Here is a 14,045-nt window from a genome sequence, read left to right on the forward strand (position 1 = left end):
CTTTGGAATGCACCAAAAATCTCTTAGAATGCTCATCTTGGTCATATCCAACATCCAGAACACAAGTGTCTTAAATTGTTCTTAATAGCAAAGATACATGAATGCAGAAAAGCAGCAGCAGCAGAGATGAGTCACTATTACGACATGCTTGTAACCATGAAAACACATTATAGGATGTTATAAACAGCTCGATACTCCATTTAAATTCTTCAACAGTAAAAAAGTGCAACACTTACATGACCATCTGCAATTAACTATGAACCCGTCACTCTAAGAGAACGTATAAAAGGTTTTGCATACGGTTTTATTTTATATGCCAAATTCTCTTAAAAATCTCTTTTTGTGTCATTTTCATCATCAATCTATCTGGCTAAACCAAGGTGTTCAAAATTATTCCAAAACAGAGAAATAAGTTGGGTAGTGTAAAATGAATGAATCTGTTATATCTGTTTGTCCACTTACTTATAATACACACACTCTGTCTCTCTCTGTCTCACACACACTCACATTTATATATTACAACTTGTGCAAAATAATTATCTCTAAGTACATTCGTCACTAACAGTTTTGCTCAGGAATAAAGCAAATAAAGGCCTACATATCCAAAACACAAAGACATACAGTAATAGGCAGTGAAATAGCAACATTTGTTAGCAGAGAAATTCAGAAAACACTTATAAAAATAGAAGAGATCAAAAGCAAGTAAATAAGAGTCAAAGGCAGTGAAGGAAGTAAAGCAGCTCAGATAAAGGAAGTCAGGAGTCACTTCAGCTCAGGGATAAACTGGGACCAGCTGATGTTTGCCATGCCGAGATCATCATCCTCCAGGCCGGAGAAGCTGATATCCACTAGAATTTTACTCAAGCTGTCGTTCATGGTGTCCAGGACGAGCCCTTCGGTGAGAGAGCGGTTGGCGATGCCCACCTGCAGCAGCTCTCTGGAGCAGGCCGGGGTGGAGCGTCTCGGGGATGGTCGGGCACAGGTGAGCAGCTCTCGAGGGGAGTTGAAAAGCGGCAGCTCCTTAAACGGTGTGCTGTTGAAACTGAAAGGTGTGTGTTCGTGCCGCTGTGGGGTGAGCTGTGGCCCGCTGGGCGTTCGAATGGGGCTAAAGTCCAGCACACCTCCCTTCCCGACAGGAGTGATCCTCCAGGGCTCCAGCACTGTGGGTGGCTTGCTGGGAGTAGATGAGGAAGGGTGGCTGCCCTTAATGGGCGTTTTAAAAGTGTATTCTCTGTTTGGGCTGTCAAAGTCGGGTTTACAGGTGGGCAGGGGCTCCGGATCAGGCTCCGCCTCCTGAGTGTCTTGGAAGGCGGAGACGTCGGAGACTACGCCCGAGTCAAAGAGAGTGCTGTCGGGGTAGAGCAGGACGGGTTCCTCGTTGGCTGGCCGGACCAGGCGTTGTTTGCGGCGGGAGCTGCTGTTCTCTCGCTGCCTGGTTTTGGGGGGCGGAGGTTCGGACACCACAGGAGTCAGAGACACACACACAGGCTCCTCCTTTATCTCCCGAGAGGCGGGATTACACAGCATCACCGAGCTCACCTCACTCTGCGAGACCTTACATGACACACATGCGTTAAACATGAAATTAATGTTGTTAAAGAAAAAAGTTGAAATAAAAAGTTGCATAAAGTTTAATTCTTAACTACCATCAACCATTTAAGGCCTAGGTAGGGGGTGGGGGCTGCTATTAATATCAGGTAGCTGCTATTAATATGTGAGGTATTGAAATCGCTTTTGAATGTGCGCTCACTTTTAACTTTTGCGATCACGCATACTCGTGTGTACAGGGAGTGGCGATACTGACTGCATGGACAAAATCGGACCACACAAATGGTGTGAGTGGACTTCCGTGGACCCTCCCGATGAAGAAAATCACATCACATGGACTGCTAGTATACTTTGGGCTTTAGACTATCTTCTATCAGTTAATGACCATACATGACCAGCCAGATAGCATGTAAACCATCCACCATCAAGCAGGGTTGAATGTATTGATTTCCAATGAATTGACCATTAATTAATTAATTACCATAATAGTCTAAATATATAATTCAAATTTAATTAAATGTGTTCCTTGCCATTTCTTTGTGTAATTTACTAGAAATTTCTTTGTTTCAATCTCTCTCTCTCTCTCTCTCTCTCTCTCACACACACACACACACACCTTCGGAGCAATCCGGACCCTCTTGCTTGCACTGCTGGAGCTGGGAATGGAAGCGATTTGAGTGTGTGGAGGAGTGGCGAGAGACACGGGACTGGAGGAAGGCAGGAAGAGTGACTGACCCAGAGGAAGCTGGATGGGAACCAGGTACGAGTCAGTCCGAGGCAGAAGAGGCTTCATCTTTCTCTCTGAGGGTGAGCGGAAATAAACGACAGTCAAGAAACATATGCTCTGAGACATTCATCTCTCTCATCCAGCCCAACACTCACCTGTGCTACCGGCGATGGGTATCGCCTTCTTCACCTCCGGAGGACCTCTCTTCTGTTGCTACGGGAACAAAGAGGATTTGTTTACATTTGTTGAAAGTGTGACGTTCAAATTAGCTACGGCGTAAAGGCTGTCTGTCTTTCTAAGGAATGTTAGTTGATAAAAGAAACAAAACAAGCGATGATTTCGAGCTGAACATGCTTCCTTCTGTCTGTCTGAATCTCCCTGAAATGAAATAACTGATTCCTGTAGAAGTTGAAAGGCTGGTCCCTGTCGATCTGCCTGTGAGAGGATGACTTAGAGTACAAAAGGGGATCTTACTTGATGGTAACCAACTTGTGTGGTCTGAGGGCAAGTGGGGGTCACTGGGTCAACCAAAGGCTGTGGGATGAGCCAGGAAATAAGAGATGACCACATTTGAAAGGATAAAATCCAATATGGACAAAGCAGCAGCTGTAAGTGACTGGGATATAATAAAACGAGAGTGTGATCTATATTAATACACACCTTGTAAACCTGGTCCAAAGTGAGACAGCGGTTTACTTCCGGTCGAATCGTCCAATAGGAGATCTTGCCATCAGGAGACGTTTCACGGACAAACATGTCATGCAGTGAGAGGTTGTGACGTATGGAATTCTAATAATAATAATAAAAATTAAAAAAATAAATCACTTTCAGACATTATTTATTAGAAATTTGTGTAAACTGAAAGTGAATTAACTTTAAACGCTACCTTCCATCCGGGTTTGGCCATATTTCTGAAATACGGAAAATGGTCTTCGATCCAATTGTAAATTTCCTTCAGGGTCATGTGTCTGTTATTCTTGCTGTTGATAGCAAACTGGATCATTGCCATGTAGGAATACGGGGGTCGCTCGGACTGAGGGTCCTTCTCCTTCTCTGGACATTTGGGAATCTGAATAAAGAGGAAAGAAACAAACAATTTTATAAAATGTCATTCTATCATTAAGTCTATAACAATTCGTTCAATACACGACACTAATGTCATGATGCTTCAAACAAAGCCAAAATAGAGTTAGAATAGTCCTTTTTTTTTAAAAAACAACTACTTCTAACACATATTGTAAACATTTAAAGGGATAGTTCACCCAAAAGTTTTAATTCTGTCATTAATTACTCACCCTTATTTTGTTCTAAACCAGTAAGACTTTCGTTCATCTTCGGAACACAAATGAAGGTCTTTTTGATGAAATCTGAGAGCTTTCTGCCCTTCATTGAACTACCGCTTTGATGATGAACAGACTGAATTTAGGCATTTATGCATATATAAACATCCATCAACTCACATTAGTTGTGGTAAACAGAAGCACAAGCATACGAGAACGTGCAAGGACCAATGAGGTTCATTCTTGTGGTTCAACTTCCATATGTTAATAAAGCCTAAATTAAATCTGTTCATTCAAAAGATCTTCATTAGTGTTTCGTAGAAGATAAACAAGAGTCTCACGGGTTTGAAAGAACATGAGGTGACTAAATGATGACAAAATTTTCATTTTGGGGTAAACTAACCCTTTAAATCGTTTTCATACGACACATTTTTTAAAAATAGAACATTTGCAATAGACAACAGATTTTCATTTCATGCCATTTTTAATGTTGTGTACCTGATTACAGTCACTTGGATTGTCCTTGCTAGGGCATTTTTGGTTCGACTCCGGTCCGAGTCCATCCGAGCTCATTTTTCCCAGCCACTGGATGTTCGTCAGACTATCATCAAGCGGGTAGCACTCAGTCTCCTTTTTCACTATTGTCATGGGTAAACAAAAACAGTCATCTTACATTCCTCACAACATCAATAACTTGCAAACATGCTCTTAGTCATGTCCCTCACCTTTCCCAAGATCAGCCCCGGGTTCTGTAGAAAAACACCCAAGGGTTTTGCTCTCCTCTAAACTGGTGCTGCCACTGAGCAGGATGAACTTGTTTCGGCCCTGAGGCCCGCACTCCTTCCCTTTGGCTGTCAGGGCGCTGATGACACTCTGCAGATCGGCTGCTTTCGGTATCACCACCACCTGTGTGTCCGGCATGGTGGGGTGGTCCATGACGCGGATGCCATCGGGGAAGCAGCGGGCGGTGGATGGGGTCGGGGTCTGGGTGGTCTGGGAGCGCGGCCCATCTGCCTCATCACACCCTACATCAGATTCACTCTTCTGAAATGGCAGCTTCCTCCTCTTCAGGATGATGGGTCTCCTCGGGCTCTCTCTCATTGTTTGCTCACAGCAAATGTAGCAGCTATCTATCTGATGCCTGTCTAACAACATGAACCATAAAATGTTACACGTTTTTAATTCTAAGTAACGTTACAGTGTATATAGGAACTAACGTTAAGTTACTCGACTACAGTTGCTTCGCTACAGTTGCGTGAATATGAATTATACAATATTTAACATCAAAATAACAATACATCTTGAATCAAAAGCATATTAAGAGTCAAAACAAATGTGACACATTTGTGAAAATATAAATCAAATGTATAGAAATATCATATATTAGCAGATCATGTCCAAACGTACCGATAAGAAAATCTGTTGATAAAACGACTTTTTTGTCCAACGACTTTTAAATGACGAATCGAGTTCTAGAATATAAAATACCGTTACAAACTGATTACTTTCAATCTGATGTACTGTAGTGTTGTAATTGTTATTATAATGACGACAGATCACTCCGAAACAAAAGTTTTTGTGCAATGCAAGGTCTGTAACGATTTGCTTTTATTTGTTTATTTATCAATAACGTTATTCGCTAAGATCGATGTTTTGAAACACATTAAATATTATTATTGCCTTAAAATGAATAGATATAATTAATACACTTAATTATTATATTGTAAACTATCTTCCTTTATTATCTGACATGCGGCCTAACGTTAGTGATCACGTTACTACAGCTCCTGTTTATTTCATTAAAAGTAAGACACATATCAAATAATACGAAGCGGATCAAACCTTCATATCATGTCAGCCATGCAGACGATGGTTTATTTGAGTTAATCTGGCAGTGCTGGGAGGTCAAATATATTTTGATGGGGTAAATGAAAAACTCCGGAGTCCGGAGACTCTTGTGCGCATTTGGTGAGATTTTGAATTTTGGCGCAGAGCGGTACAGCCTTGTCACGTGATCACGCAGTGCCCAATGGAGACTACACCATGGACTACACACGGGCGTAGACGAGTGTCGAGTGTTGCTGTTTTCTAGTATGCAGTAAGTTATTATTCCTTTAGGGGGCGATCGGCGGCCCGGATTGACAAATTTCTACCACTTTGTTGGATGGAAACCTGCTACCGCAATTTAAAAAAAGCCTAATTCAATAATCACAATCGAATGCGATTGATCCGCTGAGAATAGTAACACAGTTTATGTAGTCTGGTGTATTTTTGATGATATCTGATCAATATTTCGTCAGTCTAGTCAATAATTGACATACTGACTAAAAATAGTAATAATGGAAATTATAAAAAGCCCACAATGAAGAATTACAATATTTGGAATCATCCTACTTGACCAATCAAAACAACGTCCGGGCCACTAAGTCCCGCCTCTTGTGGTGCTAACATTCAAGCCACTTCCAGTTCTTTTGTTGGAGGGATATGACTGTGTGAATGGGGGGTGGACTTTCCCACAAACTCGCAGACGGTTTATCAATCTCTTTGTCAAATGTACATGGTCCAAAGAAAAAATACAATGCGAATGAGAAGAAGAAATAGGAAGCGATGCGTGAGTATCATCTAAGGTTTCATTCCATGCCATGTATTTAACCCACGTGCGAACTTTCTCTATAGTTCAAAGTATTGCAACCACCGGAACAGTGCATGAAACATATGATCACATCATGCTAATTATATTAAATAAGACGTTTTGCACGAGTATTAAAGCTTGTTAGGCACCTAAATGTTTTACTAGTCAGTGTCTTACAAGTTGTCTCCCTGCTTGACACATTACATTGCACTGTCAGTAGAGTAGTAGTAGTAACGTTAGTAGTTTTCTCTGCCTGATTTGATGTTGTTTTCATTTTAATGCAGCATATCATGTCTTCTAATGCCACGCACTTCACATAAGAAGAGACTCTTGAACCCGCACAAGTCTCAGCTGTTGTTTGTAGAAGCACCCATCAATGGACCAAAGCATGAATATGGAACACAACTACGGAGTGCCATTCATCCCAGGTCATTTATATCTGAAAAACAACAGCAAAGTGGTGCACCATGTACCTCTTGGGTATGTGCATGCTTTGCAACCCTTACTTTTATGTTATGAGTGAATTCTTGTTTTTAATAAACTGCATATTCTTTGTTTATAGGTGTCTCCTCAGTTTAATTCACTTGAGACCACGGCGGTTAGTCGAGGGAAGAGAGCTAACAAGGCAGGTACGAAAATCACAAACAAGGTGTCAGGTTTGGGTTTACCTTCGGCTAGAAAAACAAGGGGCTGCAAATATACTCCCTTGTCCTTTAATGCAACCACAGGACGTGAAAACCTTCGTAGTTCAAGGACGAAAAATGATAGGCTCGTTTCTTCAGACAGTCATCGCAAGGAACTTCAAGAAACCCCAAGAAGAACTCAGTTTCCTCGAAAAGGGGTGGAGAGGAAGATGGCTGGACGTATTACATCTGCTTCCTCCAGGCGTACTTGCGTTTCATTCTGTAAAAATGGAAAAGGAATGAATAAAGCTTCCATTCACACACCCAACACACAGCACAGCACAGTTCCAGAACCACCAAATGTTGAGACACCAGAAATGCCACACGTTTCCAGCACTTCTCCAACCAATGTTCAACATCTCCTTTTCTCCTCAAATCTGGCAAAAACTCCTCCACGAACCGAGAACACAAGCATCCTGGTGAAGGACACGCCTGAAAAAGACTATGGGCTGAGGGTGACATGGAGACGTAGGAAAGAACTGATGAAATTATTGATTGACAGAGGTCAGCTTCTTCTGTCAGATGCAGAAGTTGCCAATGAGTGAACATAGATTACAAGTTAACCATTTATTTGTTTGGTTGTCAATACTGAGTTGATAAGATTTGGGAAATCATGACTTACAAATGTGATAATTTAATATATGGACACTGTAGAAGTGAAGAATTAAAGATGTAATTTTGACATCCCCAGCCTTAATTAATGCACCTTTGTATTCTTTTGGACATCAGTGTATTATTTACTTAAATTTATTTTCCAAATGGCATTTGTATACATTTGTGTGTGCAAAATATTTTTATATTATCAATATTTTTGTTAAAGGAGAATGTCTAAAATGTATTTATAAAATAAATAACAAATTAGTAAAATATAAGATAAAATTGGTCTACATAATATTATTATAATATTTATTTATTTATTATTATTATTATTATTATTATTATTATTTTGTGTTTATTTTGCTTTTTTTGTCGATATTTAACTTTTTAGTTATCGACTTTTATTTTGACGGGCTTTTTCTTAGTCCTCCATTGCGGAAGTGGCTCTGTGCAACTGTTTTTGTTTACTTACTGGATATGATCCACGTGTAGTCTTTTAATGAATTAATGACATTGAACGTTTATTTAAAATTATTCCAAACTATTTCTTACTTGGATATTAAGTCTGTAATGCACTAACAGCTCAATAGCAGTCCGTTATGAGGAGCAGTTCGCCCATGTCTCTGGCGGGCAGTCGTGGTTCGGCCTCGGTTCGGCTGGTCAGCCCACCCGCGTGTCCGTTTGCCTCTCCGGTGGAAGCTGCCGTTGAATATTTAATGGTAAAGAAAGACTTTCAGGCTGCCCTGGACACATGCGAGAAAGGGCTTGAGAGTTTGGGCTCTTCTGCAGAACAGGAGGAAAACTGGTAAGCGCAGTGCTGGGTAGATGACAGTCCTTACAAATTGTAGATGGTGACTGATTCCAAAATGAACGTTAACTGTTACATATTATCAAAAATTGTAGTTAGTCATCCACGTAATCCATAATATCACACATTTAAGGTAATATAATTTGACCACTTTTAGATTCATTTTGAATAGAAGCTTGTAGCCTACCATATTGTTTTTTTAAAATACAAAGTGAAAAAAAATCCATTCTTTATCAATGAAGTGCATTAAACATTACATTCCTTCAAGGTTTCCCAGACTGGTGCAGTTTGCAGAACTGGGCAAAATAAACACCCTTCAAACACTTGCTTTTTTAGTTTACCTGTTTGTCATGAGACCATTAACCGATATCAGAGAACCGTGAACTTTATTTTATTATTGACCTAATTTATTAATTTAAAATATCAGAGTAATTAAATATATTAGGTTAGCTTAGTAAGAGGTTCAGCTGACAAAAAGGTTGGGGAATCCCTGCATTTCATGTAAAAATGAAATGTGATTTTTTTTTTTTTTTTTTTTGTATGTGTTTGAAAGACAAAAGACAGTAATACATGGTTAAATTAGTCACTGAGTGACCATACAAATAACAATGAATGTGTTTGTCAGGAGGTGATAGGCTACCAAAGTTTTAAAACTTGGAATCTGATAATATACCCAGCACTGCTGGTGAACGGACTGTTAACAGCTGTTAACACTATGAGGATTCATTAATTTACCATTTTTAATCTAATACTAAATGTTTGTCCCCACAGCTTCAAGTATGCAGAACTGAAAGCAGCTTTGACAATAGTGGGGATTCAAGCACTGGCAGAGCTCAATCAGTGGCGTGGAGTTCTGTCATGGGTTTTGCAGCAGTATGGAGAAACAGAGAAAATTCCTGCCAAGATTATTCAAATGTGGTAAGAAGATTCTGCAAATTAATCTCAAAATAACATCAAATAGCAGTTTGAATTTGGGTGAAGTACCACAAGATAACACCTAATGTAGATGAACTGTGTTTCACAGCATTCTACTCTATGTGAAAGTGGGTGAACAGGCTGTAATGAAGGATGCGGTCTGTGATTGGCTGCACTGCTCTGGTAACATGACCCAATCAGGCTTCAGCACTGTGGCTGAGCTGTATTTTCTCCACATACTGATTCCGATGGGTCACACGACTGAAGCTCTGAAATTGCTAGAGAGCAATGTGGGTCGGGTGGCATTCAGTGATGAACAGATACAAGCAGTCTGTAGTTTAGTAGACATTCAGAATGAGAAAAATGCAGCATCGTCCAATTCAAATCCTGAATCTGTAGCAGTGGTGGCAACGACTAGTACTTCACAACAAGGTGACTTTCTTTTATTTATTTAGAGTCAAAATGCTATATATCTAACAAATTCTGCAGTATCTTTAGATTCAAAGTATATTATACATTTTAATTGTAGAATGTTTTTGCAACTAATGTATTCAACAATGTTTTATTGACAGAGAGATCAAACCAGCGACTGAAATCTATAATGAGGCTGTTATACAGAGGTCTCTCAGTAGCCAGTGTGAGAATTAGATCCATCTCTATGCACAGAGTTTTTCTGGGTTTACTGTTGGTGTATCTTCTTCTCGTTCGCATAGACCCAGGTAAGAGACCTCTCTTTATGAAGTGCATTCTTAATAATGACTGACTATAGCCTGTCCTGAAATAATGCTCTGCTCTCAGCTCTTCCCTCAGCTTTCCCATGGTTGCTCCAGCTGCATAGACTCCTTCAGCAGACGTGGAACACCATGTTTGGACCTTATTACAGAGCCAACAACAGAAGTTAGAGTTACTGGAGTTGAACTGTGAGAAAATGTTGCCATCCAAAATTGTAAATCCTGTGTTTGCTCAATTTGTTTGTGAATATAGTTATTTTATAGATAAATCAATGAATTATATCAAAGATAGTGATATCTGATATAGAGAAATATTTAATGCAGATCAAATGTAATTTAATTGTGTAATAAAATGTATATATATGAGTTCCTGTGCATCTGTACTTGTACATACAACTTTTGTGAATATATAGTCACGGTTAAGGCTTAAGAAACTGTTAATTAAAAGTTCATTAATATGTATTTTTAAATGTCATTTTATTAAATTAAAAATTAAGAGGTTTATGTACATTCAAATATAGCCTATATCTAAAAATGTGTATTAGAATTTCCTGATATTTCTATTGATTTAAAAAATGTAGGCCTAATGGTGATTAATGTTTGATAATAATAATAAAAATAACAGTTGGGTAACACTTTACCGTAAGGTTATTTGTTAACTTTAGTCAAGTCATCTTCATTTATTGCGCTTTTAACAATGTAGATTGTTCCAAAGAGGCTTAACAGTGATAAGACAGAGATTGTTTTGGCTTTATGGTAGCTCTAGAATAGTTATTTTCCAGCTAAAGTTATTTTTGATTGATTCACTTCCCGTTTTATCAGAAAACTCTTAAGTTCTCTCTACGCAAACTTTAAAAACAATGACCTGTGAGAGTTAGTTAACTATTGTATTTTTATGAACTAGTGTGAACTAAATAATTATTTACTGTGACGTATAGGTCGTTATTTAATTTAGTTAACTAATAAGACCTTATTGTAAACTGTGTTAACTAAGGTTGTTTTAAAATGTTGCCTAATTATGTATTCTAAATTGCGTGTTAGTTTCGTACCGTGACTGACAGAAACTGACGCGTGAATTGAAAGTGAAAGTAAAATCAGACGTTTATGTCTGAAACTCGACTGACTGTTGCTACGAGTAACCCGGGAGCTGAAGTATCTTTGAGGAAGGTAAATATTGCCTAAGCTTAGTTCAGTTTCAACTAATGTGCAGTTTAACACTAACTGTGTTCACCTCTGCGAAGCTGTCCACCACTGAGAAGCTGTCATATGGGAGAGTTCTGGAGTAAAATGTCTTATCGACAAAACAGACGCTTCACATATTACAGCTATTATGGTAAGTCAGCAGCAGAGCTAACAGCACTAAACCACACTCAAAAAGAAATTTGGAATTTAATTTAGCTTTTTCATTAGATATAATGGCAAACGAAGGGTTCACACAGAACGCGTTTTGCTGTTAAAATCCATATAGGATTCTGTTTTAAAGGGATAGTTCACACAAACATTAAAAACTGTCGTAATTGATTTACCCTCAAGATGTTCCAAACCTTTATGAATATCTTTCTTCTGCTGAACACAAAAGAAGATATTTTAAAGAATGTCAGAAATCAAACACTTGAGCCTCATTGACATCCATAGTATTTTTTCCTTACTATGAAAGTCAAGGCCCATTAACTGTTTGCATACTGACATTCTTCAAATTATCTTCCTTTGTGTTCAGTAGAAGAAAGAACTTCATTCAGGTTTGGAACATCTTGAGGATGAATAAATGACGAGTTTTCATTTGAGAATTGCTGTAATTCAGTCTCCTGAATCATTTTTTTAATGCACTAATGCTGGAACTAACCAAATTATCTTAAATATGAGTTGATGTTTCAGAAGTGAGAGGTCTTTTCAACTACAGTCTGTCCTGTTGTGTGAATTCTCTGCTTCAGTCCTTCTCTGCCACCACTGAACTACTGGACATACTGAACAAGTAAAGCTCCATCTATTGAATATGCTTGCACACTTAAAAAATAGCCATATGATGCTAAATAACTTTTTCAAAAATGCCTGTCATTTAAAGATGGTGTCCATCTGAGGAGATTGAACAGAGTAACATCCCACAGCGGTTAAAGAATGCCCTATTAGCCATGAGGGATAAATCACATCCTGCTCCGCACAAAGACTTCCTGGACAGCCTCTACCGTCACGCCATCCGCCGTATGCATCATATCACCCTAAAATTGATCTTATGAAAATAGTGTCATTCTGAGTGTATTCTTTTTTTTTTTTTTGTGCTGTATAGGAGGCACTCAACAGGATGCGGATGAAATCTTCCACATTATCCTCAATCTCATTCAGAAACAGATCTCTGATCTTGGCTTGGTGGGTTTGCATTAAAAACAGATGTGTACAAATTGGGTTTAGTGTGAACCTTGTAAATGAGAATATTCAAAATGCTAATGTCTTCATCCTTTCAGGCTCAGGAAATCCGCAGTCTCTATGAGATAAAGGTGGAGACACAGGTGCAATGTTCACATTGCTCATTCATTCAACGAGAGCCCAACTCTCTTTTCAGCCTTCCTCTGGCAATTAGTGAAAAGGAAAACACCCTGGTAAACAAGTTAAACATTCATTAATTATGTTTTGTCAGTAATTACATCAGTAATACCATTGTATTGTTCTTATGTTCTTCAGGAGAGCTGCATAAACTCTTTTTTCCAGTCTCAAAACCTGGTGAATGGTGACAAGTATCACTGTAACCAGTGTGAACAGAAGCAGCCATCCACTCATGTGTGTGCTTTTTGTTTTTTTCTTGCTATAATCAAACTATGTAATATTTCGTAATGTACATTTTTGACAATATAAGTTGCTCCAGAGGCATGTGACCTCTGACATAGCAATTGTAAGTTGCTTTAGATAAAAGCGTCAGCTAATTGAATAAATGTAAATGTAATGGTAGTACCTAGTTATTGCAATTACTATAATAAGTACATATGAATGATAAAGTGCTACAGATTTAAACTTAATTGACTCTTTTGGGTTAACTGTTTGATTTTCTGTTTTGTTTTTTTGTTTTTTTGTCATGTAGGGACTGAAACTCGTCTCATTGCCTCTGATCCTGTGTGTCCACTTGAAAAGATTCAGAAACGATCGTGGCGTCACCAGGAAGCTCGACAGCAAAGTCACCTTCCCTGATCATTTTAAATCAGGCATTTTTGCTGCAGGACAACCAGAAAATGCATGTGTAGTATATTTTGTAAAGAATAATAGTAGACATTATAATAATTGTATATGCTGAAATGGTTGTATCCTTGTTGTAGGTTGCGAATGATTCTCCCAGGGCTGATGAGCATTACAGTCTCTATGCAGTAATAGTTCATATAGGATCTGCTATATTTGGTCACTACACTGCTTACATCAGGCCAGCTCAGGAGGAACAGACGTGGTACTATGCCGATGACTGTTCCGTGCGACCAGTAAGAGATAGAGACGACTAGAATACTATTGTATTGTATTTTAATGTAGTAATTATATTTTAATTCATTTGTCTCAGGCCAAATGGGCAGACGTGCAGAACACATATGAAGGGTAATTCTTCACCTATGGCAGTACTGGTCATCTTGCCCGCTAAATAATTATTGGTTTATTCATTTTGTAACATCTTCTAGTTTTTGATTATAATTTTTTATACCGTTCTAGAAGCAACGCGGCCTACTTGCTTCTGTACAGGAAGAAGAGCTGCAATTCATCTGGATAACTGTTGGGAACACTACAGTCAATGACTGGACACTATATGGTTTAATGCAGAGGAATATTCTAAGAATAGGACCAAAGTCTATTTATATTTTGTGTATAAGTATGAAGAGAGGTGTGTGAGAATGTAAATCAGTATAATTATTTTCATGTTGAATTGGGGTTGATATAGGACAGTATTTTGGACTGGATTAAGCTATTTTGGAAGTGATTATATTGTGGTGTTTATAGATGTTGTTCAATAAAAATAATATATTTAAAAAGAATGTTCCTTGTGATATCTAATTATTACTGAAGATATAAAATATAGAATAAAAAAATCGGCTAAAAAAACACGTTTCTGGAGTTAGATGACTTTTATTTTGAAGAATTGGACCTGGCTTTTATTT

The 14,045-nt window shown here is 38.5% G+C and overlaps 4 protein-coding genes across 8 annotated transcripts; 3 read left to right on the forward strand and 1 right to left on the reverse strand.

The window, feature by feature from the left end:
* Positions 1-285: 285 nt before the first annotated feature.
* foxm1 (forkhead box M1) lies at positions 286-5,575 on the reverse strand. Of its 2 annotated transcripts, none has more exons than XM_039667711.2 (9): positions 5,398-5,575; positions 4,281-4,700; positions 4,054-4,193; positions 3,162-3,344; positions 2,936-3,064; positions 2,750-2,809; positions 2,431-2,488; positions 2,165-2,349; positions 286-1,554 (listed from the first exon to the last, which is right to left on the reverse strand). In XM_039667711.2, the coding sequence occupies exons 2-9, from the start codon at positions 4,654-4,656 to the stop codon at positions 763-765; spliced, it is 1,923 nt and encodes a 640-aa protein (XP_039523645.2). In that variant the 5' UTR covers positions 4,657-4,700; positions 5,398-5,575; the 3' UTR covers positions 286-762. The 2 variants fall into 2 exon arrangements, with proteins under 2 accessions (XP_039523645.2, XP_039523646.2); XM_039667712.2 differs by having other exon boundaries at positions 4,281-4,696; positions 5,398-5,531.
* A 433-nt stretch (positions 5,576-6,008) lies between these two features.
* rhno1 (RAD9-HUS1-RAD1 interacting nuclear orphan 1) lies at positions 6,009-7,826 on the forward strand. Of its 2 annotated transcripts, XM_039667812.2 has the most exons (4): positions 6,009-6,166; positions 6,472-6,667; positions 6,750-6,816; positions 6,916-7,826. In XM_039667812.2, exons 2-4 carry the CDS (start codon positions 6,488-6,490, stop codon positions 7,413-7,415), a joined length of 747 nt encoding a protein of 248 aa, XP_039523746.2. In that variant the 5' UTR covers positions 6,009-6,166; positions 6,472-6,487; the 3' UTR covers positions 7,416-7,826. The 2 variants fall into 2 exon arrangements, with proteins under 2 accessions (XP_039523746.2, XP_039523745.2); XM_039667811.2 differs by having other exon boundaries at positions 6,010-6,166; positions 6,750-7,826.
* Positions 7,827-7,899: 73 nt separating this feature from the next.
* pex26 (peroxisomal biogenesis factor 26) lies at positions 7,900-10,287 on the forward strand. Its single transcript, XM_039667806.2, has 5 exons — positions 7,900-8,272; positions 9,047-9,193; positions 9,300-9,622; positions 9,763-9,909; positions 9,989-10,287. Exons 1-5 carry the CDS (start codon positions 8,067-8,069, stop codon positions 10,090-10,092), a joined length of 927 nt encoding a protein of 308 aa, XP_039523740.2. The 5' UTR covers positions 7,900-8,066; the 3' UTR covers positions 10,093-10,287.
* A 381-nt stretch (positions 10,288-10,668) lies between these two features.
* usp18 (ubiquitin specific peptidase 18) lies at positions 10,669-13,922 on the forward strand. Of its 3 annotated transcripts, none has more exons than XM_039667794.2 (11): positions 10,669-11,088; positions 11,163-11,254; positions 11,785-11,893; positions 11,984-12,120; positions 12,206-12,285; positions 12,381-12,515; positions 12,598-12,693; positions 12,992-13,141; positions 13,224-13,379; positions 13,457-13,491; positions 13,603-13,922. In XM_039667794.2, exons 2-11 carry the CDS (start codon positions 11,188-11,190, stop codon positions 13,658-13,660), a joined length of 1,023 nt encoding a protein of 340 aa, XP_039523728.2. In that variant the 5' UTR covers positions 10,669-11,088; positions 11,163-11,187; the 3' UTR covers positions 13,661-13,922. The 3 variants fall into 3 exon arrangements, with proteins under 3 accessions (XP_039523728.2, XP_039523731.2, XP_039523732.2); XM_039667797.2 differs by having other exon boundaries at positions 11,797-11,893; XM_039667798.2 differs by lacking the exon at positions 10,669-11,088 and having other exon boundaries at positions 11,137-11,254; positions 11,853-11,893.
* Positions 13,923-14,045: the final 123 nt, after the last annotated feature.

The sequence above is a fragment of the Pimephales promelas genome, chromosome 24, assembly GCF_988280905.1.
Source record: "Pimephales promelas chromosome 24, fPimPro1.hap1.1, whole genome shotgun sequence".
Classification (NCBI taxonomy): domain Eukaryota; kingdom Metazoa; phylum Chordata; class Actinopteri; order Cypriniformes; family Leuciscidae; genus Pimephales; species Pimephales promelas.

What these genes read in the sequence shown, in the direction of transcription:
- foxm1 (XM_039667711.2), bottom strand. Translation starts at nt 4,656, where the DNA reads ATGAGAGAGAGCCCGAGGAGACCCATCATCCTGAAGAGGAGGAAGCTG. An exon ending in ACCCATCGCCGGTAGCACAG is followed by an intron (nt 2,350 to 2,430) that starts GTGAGTGTTGGG and finishes GCTCACCCTCAG; the next exon opens with AGAGAAAGATGAAGCCTCTT. An exon ending in GGGTCCGGATTGCTCCGAAG is followed by an intron (nt 1,555 to 2,164) that starts GTGTGTGTGTGT and finishes GTGTCATGTAAG; the next exon opens with GTCTCGCAGAGTGAGGTGAG.
- rhno1 (XM_039667811.2), top strand. Translation starts at nt 6,488, where the DNA reads ATGCCACGCACTTCACATAAGAAGAGACTCTTGAACCCGCACAAGTCT. An exon ending in GTGCACCATGTACCTCTTGG is followed by an intron (nt 6,668 to 6,749) that starts GTATGTGCATGC and finishes CTTTGTTTATAG; the next exon opens with GTGTCTCCTCAGTTTAATTC.
- pex26 (XM_039667806.2), top strand. Translation starts at nt 8,067, where the DNA reads ATGAGGAGCAGTTCGCCCATGTCTCTGGCGGGCAGTCGTGGTTCGGCC. An exon ending in GCAGAACAGGAGGAAAACTG is followed by an intron (nt 8,273 to 9,046) that starts GTAAGCGCAGTG and finishes TTGTCCCCACAG; the next exon opens with CTTCAAGTATGCAGAACTGA. An exon ending in GCCAAGATTATTCAAATGTG is followed by an intron (nt 9,194 to 9,299) that starts GTAAGAAGATTC and finishes TGTGTTTCACAG; the next exon opens with CATTCTACTCTATGTGAAAG.
- usp18 (XM_039667794.2), top strand. Translation starts at nt 11,188, where the DNA reads ATGGGAGAGTTCTGGAGTAAAATGTCTTATCGACAAAACAGACGCTTC. An exon ending in AGAAGCAGCCATCCACTCAT is followed by an intron (nt 12,694 to 12,991) that starts GTGTGTGCTTTT and finishes TTTGTCATGTAG; the next exon opens with GGACTGAAACTCGTCTCATT. An exon ending in CTGCAGGACAACCAGAAAAT is followed by an intron (nt 13,142 to 13,223) that starts GCATGTGTAGTA and finishes TCCTTGTTGTAG; the next exon opens with GTTGCGAATGATTCTCCCAG.